Source organism: Tasmannia lanceolata, unplaced genomic scaffold (genome assembly GCF_043159265.1).
Source record: "Tasmannia lanceolata isolate RefF3 unplaced genomic scaffold, GAP_Taslan_0.1 ptg000035l, whole genome shotgun sequence".
Lineage (NCBI taxonomy): Eukaryota > Viridiplantae > Streptophyta > Magnoliopsida > Canellales > Winteraceae > Tasmannia > Tasmannia lanceolata.
In genome coordinates, this window is record NW_027518712.1 from 3,960,095 (window position 1) to 3,966,141 (window position 6,047).

The 6,047-nt window shown below is 36.4% G+C and overlaps 1 protein-coding gene across 1 annotated transcript; it reads right to left on the bottom strand.

Annotated features, from left to right (window-relative positions):
• Window positions 1-422: 422 nt before the first annotated feature.
• LOC143859654 (uncharacterized) lies at window positions 423-887 on the bottom strand. Its single transcript, XM_077370307.1, has one exon. The coding sequence runs from the start codon at window positions 885-887 to the stop codon at window positions 423-425; it is 465 nt and encodes a 154-aa protein (XP_077226422.1).
• Between the last annotated feature and the right edge of the window lie 5,160 nt (window positions 888-6,047).

Consider the following 6,047-nt stretch of genomic DNA (forward strand, 5'->3'; position numbering starts at 1 on the left):
ATCCGATGCCTCTCCTTCCCAGCTGGAGAGTGTTTATTCTAGCCCTGATAACAATGGTGTGAAGAGAGAATCTTCCAGGAGGACTCCTTTTTCTATGAGACAGATAACACTTACATCCTTATTTTAGACAATGCCGTCACCATTACCATTTTACTAGTGTCTCCATTGTAGCCAGAAGGAAGTCAAATTTATATCTGTCAGCTGGACCGATGCTCCGCCATTCAGGACAGGAAAAGATTATGACTTACCAAAGATGGAGAGGACTTTCAAGATAACTCGTTCGAAAATTGATGATAATTAGAATGGTTTCTTTCCGTTGGTATCAACTATGAAATTGCAAACAAAGAGTTATTACACATCTAGTTTTGATTTGGTTGGGGTATTAATCATGTTGATCCTCATTTGATCGGTCTATATATGGTCTACTTTTCCATTATTTTCCAAATAGTAGGATAATATGGATTTAGGAATTTTTCATTGATAGACTGATTATGGATCCTTCCATCCAAATCTTTGTGGTGATATGCACCTTCCTTTAGAACTTTATTAATGGCTAATAGTCCTTCCCAGTTTGGTGACCATTTTTCGTAGGCTGGATCTTTAGTTCCAAAAGGCAGAATGGTTTTCCAAACAAGGTCGTTCTCTGCAAAGGTCTTATTTCTGACCTTCTTATTGTATGACTGTGCCATCTTCAACCTCTGGGCATGAGGATTATCCAAAACCTTCATTCTTTCTTCTGACATATTTTCTTGTTCGGTCAACATAGGTTGTGCATAATCTTTTGTGGACAAATCATTTTGCACAGCCACTTTAAGAGATTGAACAATGATTTCCATCGGCAAAACTAGATCATGCCTATAATTTAGAGCAAATGGGGTGGCACCCATGCTCGATTTCTTTGAAGTCCTTTATGCCTATAAGAATTCTGATAAGATCTCATGCCAAGTGCTTAGATTTCGTTCAATCAAGTTTTTCACAAATTAACTTCAAGGACTTGCAATCTTGAACCCATACTCTTTAGCAAAGTTTACCACCAGGTCACTATGGGAGCTGGTTTTATCCCGCGCGTGTTGGGGGCAGCAGGGGATCACCACGTCGAGTTTTCTGGAAGTGTTTTTTGATCTATGTTTCTTGTGAACTCGGGATCGTGGTCCGGATTTCACAAGAAGAGAAACTTAGAGATGCCCCCTAAGTTAGGGCCTAGGACCCGTGTCTGCTCTTCCGATGAAACAGGGATGGATACCTAAGTTTCATTGGAGGACCAGTAACCGAAAGGGTTCTCTTTCTCTCGGCCTGGAACCCGTGATTTTTCTTTCTTTGTTAAGGCATGCTCCTTACAAATATTTGGGTAAGGGATATGGTTACATTAAGGGAAGGTGTTAGGCACCCCTCACGCCCGGGTAAACCTTGTCTCTTGACTTGATTTGGCATTTTTGAAGAATTTAATCAGAAAACTTCTCTTTTTATCCTTTATTTGGATTAGGCTTAATTCCATAATGTAAATTAATTGAATTTACAAAGAAAAGAAAATAAGCGGCTCAGGTCGTTATCCGGATTGAAGTCATATGCTATAACATGAGTCCCAGAAGGATCTCGCAGCTGACCATAATCAGGATAACTAAATCAAATGGAAAAGACAATACATAAGTGAAAGAAAAACTCTGGGTTCAAGATTCCCTCTGTTTGTCCAACACCGTGGAGCACCAGGGCTATCGTCTCTGTCTCTTTTGTTTATAGTAGCACCGGAGACAGAGTGGCGGGAAAAGGAGAGGGAACGTTGCCCAATTTACAAAGAAGGTAAGGGATTTACATTACAGGACCTAAGGCAAAAGGAGCCTAGGATCCTGTAACTTCCCCGTACAGAAGTAGAGAAAGCTGGAAAATAAATGTAAATTGACCAGGGAAGCTGAAACTCTTGCCGAAAAGTCGACAGTGAAACAGCGCTAGTTGGAAGAAATAGCTTCCTGTTCTCCGAAAATACGGCAGAACAACGACGCTATTTGGATAATAGAGCTTCAGTGTGAGAACCTAAGTTTTAATTCTCATTTAGCATACATTAATTATGGTATCTATACCTCTAATTATATTAGAATAACTATTCTGTGATTTCTTTTTAATTAAGTATAACTTATACTTATGAATAGTTCCTTATTGATGAAATGACCTTGTATGACATACCGTATTTTTATATTGTATAAAATATTATTGTATATAAGTTTTATAACACCTAGGGTGTTTATAAGACTTATAAATGAATTGGTTATGGAATGATGGAGAGTAAGAATGTTGGAGTAGAGCCTCATATGACTCTTAATTAGAGTCCATTTGGAATTTTGTTAAACATGGCTTTGATCGAGATCCACAAGGCTAAAAACCCAACCTATTAACCTAGGATTAGAGGATGATATAACCTTTAAATAAGGTTAGGGATGTGTTATAATAAAGTAGTAAATTTCATTTGAAGAAAGGATAAAATAGACTTTTCATTTGAGGTGGTAAAGTTGTAAAATTGGGTGGAAAATGGAGGGTCTACTTAGAGGTTTCCTTGCCACATGTCCACATAACATGAAGCTAATCCTTTAATAGATAGGTGTCCTTGCCAAGATAATCCCAGCACATCTTGGTTAGCTCAAAACCCCAACTATTTATACTAATGACCTAATTAACTAGTTTAACATTAATAACTACTTCTAAAAGCTAACGACAATTATAGAAACAATGAGAACAGACTAGAAGGGATTAGAATATGATAGAAATACAAAGAAATTTCGTTCTAGGTCCTAGCTGAATAGAAAACCACAGAGAAAAACAAAGAAAGGAAAGGAAGTGAGGAAAAACAAAAGTAGAGAGAGAGAGAGAGAGGGAGAAGAGAAAAGGGTGAGGAATTTTCGTAAAAGGTAGGTTCATAACTTACTCTTAGATTTGAGTATAATTTTGAGTTGAAGTGAAAATTTGGTATGATTTTGATCTCAAAGTCCTATGGTTTTCATTACTACAAATCTACTTTACTAAGATTCCTGTTTTTACCTGTTTTTCTGAAATACTAGAAAAATAGTTTCCGTTTGAATTTTACTCTTAAAATTTTAACAGAATTTCATATATGATATCTAGAGATTTGGTAAAAATTTCAGAGTATTTTGATAATAGTATTTTTCTGTAGAATTTTTGTTGTGATAGATCATCAAAATTCATTGAAATCTGACATCTTTGTAGTATTTCTATTATAGTAAATTGTATGATTTTCAAATTGAAAACATGTCTTCACAACATTTTTAGTTCATGAAAATATCTTTGAAAAGCGACAAAGTTTACAACTTTTGCACACCATTAGCTATAGTTTTGACTCAACTCAAGTTTAAGGACAGAATTTGTTTTTCTGTACAGTGCTAAAATCTGGTCCGTATTCATTGAATCTCTGGTATCTTCCTGCAACGAATTTCAATCCCAAATTTTCATGTGTGTAATATCAGTATGTATTCCATATTCGGTTAACATTTGAGAGCATTTGGACTTCTATATTTTTCTTAATAATTTCGGATGCAGCTAATGGTAAGAAAACCCATGTGCTGAACTTGAATTTGACCTTTGTATAGTTATACCCTCATTGCGACTTTTGTACTAATTATCTGAGAATGATGTATTCATATATTTTAATGTACACTCAATTATCCATCAGATGCACCTAGTTTCATAGATTTTGAATGTCATTTGCTAGATGTTTGTTTAGGAACAAGCTTAGTGGTAAAATCTATTTTTTTATTCTCTCTTGAAATTGGAATGTATCAAATTAAAGTGACTTGGGTTGAAGTGTTGGTATTTCATTGTATAAATATTGATGTCTGTATTGGTCTACTAGTTATATATTGAAATGTTGGACTCTTCTCGATCCCTGGATTCTTTTGAACATGATAGTGGGGGTCGTAGATGAGTTTTCCCGTCCTTGATCCCGGGGTTCTTTTGAACTTGATAGTGGGTATCTTGGTTGTGGAATCACGATTGCTTGGAGTGCTGGCTGGCGGGTGTGTAGGAGGATATAAATATTGAAGTGTTTACTGGAGTGTTGGCTGGCGAGTGTGTAAGAGGATAGAAATATTGAAGTGCTTATTATGAAGTGTTACAGGATTATGTACGAAAAAAATGGCTTTTCCCAATTGCTTGGAGTGTTGGCTGGTAGGTATGTAGGAGGATAAAATATTGAAGTATTTTCATATTAGATATAAAATTGTTTAAACTCTTGACTCATACTCGAAGTGTATTGTCTTGTGACTCAAAGTGAATCGATGACTTTAATTGCTAAGTAAATTGCTTAACATGCTTCCGCTCATTGTCATTAACATTATATAGTACTTACTGCTTAGTATCTTATTATTGAACCTTTGGATTGCTATCGATTCATTGATTCATGCTTTTGATTGTGCAATACTGATTTTTCACTCAACCTCAAAGGTGTACTTCACTCTTTGAGTAAGTTGAGCATCGACTGAGCTGTGTCGCTCATCCCATGTCTTATGACCATTTTGTCAGATTAGTGATATGAAGGTGCATCGTACGTGAGAGAGTCGCTTTTGGGAGTTTACAGGGACGAGACAGGTTGTTTGTGCCTTCTTAGTATTAGTGATTTTGTTTTGTAAAGTCCTTAGGTATAAGGACTATTGCGTAAAATGAACAAGACTTGTGTAGGATGTAAAAGTGACTTGTATTATATTTATGTTGTGTTGGACAGGATCTTGTATAAAAATGTGAAATGTTTTAAGTTGGTTGATTTTATGTTATCTTAAAGTGTATTTGATCTTTTAATTGTCAAATTTGGTTAATGTACTTGTACTGGCATCGGGGATGCCACATTCAGATTCTCTGAAAATTTGGAAGAACAACGGCACTATTAGGATAGGATAGCTCCGCGTTCTTTGAATTTTGGCAGAATAATGGCGCTTGTTGAAGGATATCACTCTGTGTCTTCGGAAATTCGGCAGAATGCCAACGCCCAGTGTGAGCTACCTTAGAATTTTTCTACTATCTCTCTCAAGTAAAGAAGCTAGGAATTTTGAAGATCAGAAGAGGTTTTTGGACTAAATTCAGTAAATTCTGAATTCTGATTTTTACTTTACCCCCCCCCCCACATATATAGGAATCCGGGTGGGAATTTCGGAATTTGCGAAATTGGACGGCAACAATTCAGAAAATGTGAGTTTTTTTCTTTTTTAATGATTTTTGGGGGAATTTTGGCGGGCCGTAATAGTAGACACCCAATTTTGTCAAGGGTAAACTAATGATAGGTTGCATGAGGAAGAATCTCATGACGACTCCTAGAACACCGGTTCCTTTTCTCTCAATCTCTCTTTAGGTTATCGAAACAAGAAAATACTCTTCAAAAATGATTTCATCCCAGAGATATAACAAAAGGTTGTCTTAACACAGCACCTGCATTTTACGGCACAACCAAAAAGACCGTTTTCACACGGCATTTCCGCTGAGAAGTTATCTTTGAGTCAAAAACATCCGTTTTTACCCAAAACACTTCGTGTCCCTAAAGCTAGTGATATTAGATTCATTGGAAACTCCTCGGAACGAGGAATCCAATGGAACTGACCTTGGGTGATTTGGAGTCCAATCGGAGAAGTTACGGTCCACCGAAATTTCCCGAAAGAGACGAAAAAATTGCCGTTTTCGAGAAAACATAAAAAAGGGAAGTCATGTTTCCCAACACAACCGACCTCACACTGATTTGACCAGTGTCAAGTCATCCAATTAAATTGGATTCCAAATTTCACAATTTGTGAAATTGGGAAAAAATTACCAAAATACCCCCACCTAAAACCTATAAATAGGAGGGGTAAGAGTAAATCAGATTTTAACTATTCTCTGGTCTGGTTTTTGACTTCTGGTTATTCCTCTTCTTGTTTTTCTGTTCAAAAAACCCTTATGTTTTCCAGAAAACCCTAGTAGTTTCTTTGCTTTAGAAGAGAGAAAGTAGAGAAATTCTTAGGTCACAGTAGGTGTCGTCATTCCTCTGAATTTTTGAAGATTCGGAGAGACATCCTTCAAAT

What these genes read in the sequence shown, in the direction of transcription:
- LOC143859654 (XM_077370307.1), bottom strand. Translation starts at nt 887, where the DNA reads ATGGGTGCCACCCCATTTGCTCTAAATTATAGGCATGATCTAGTTTTG.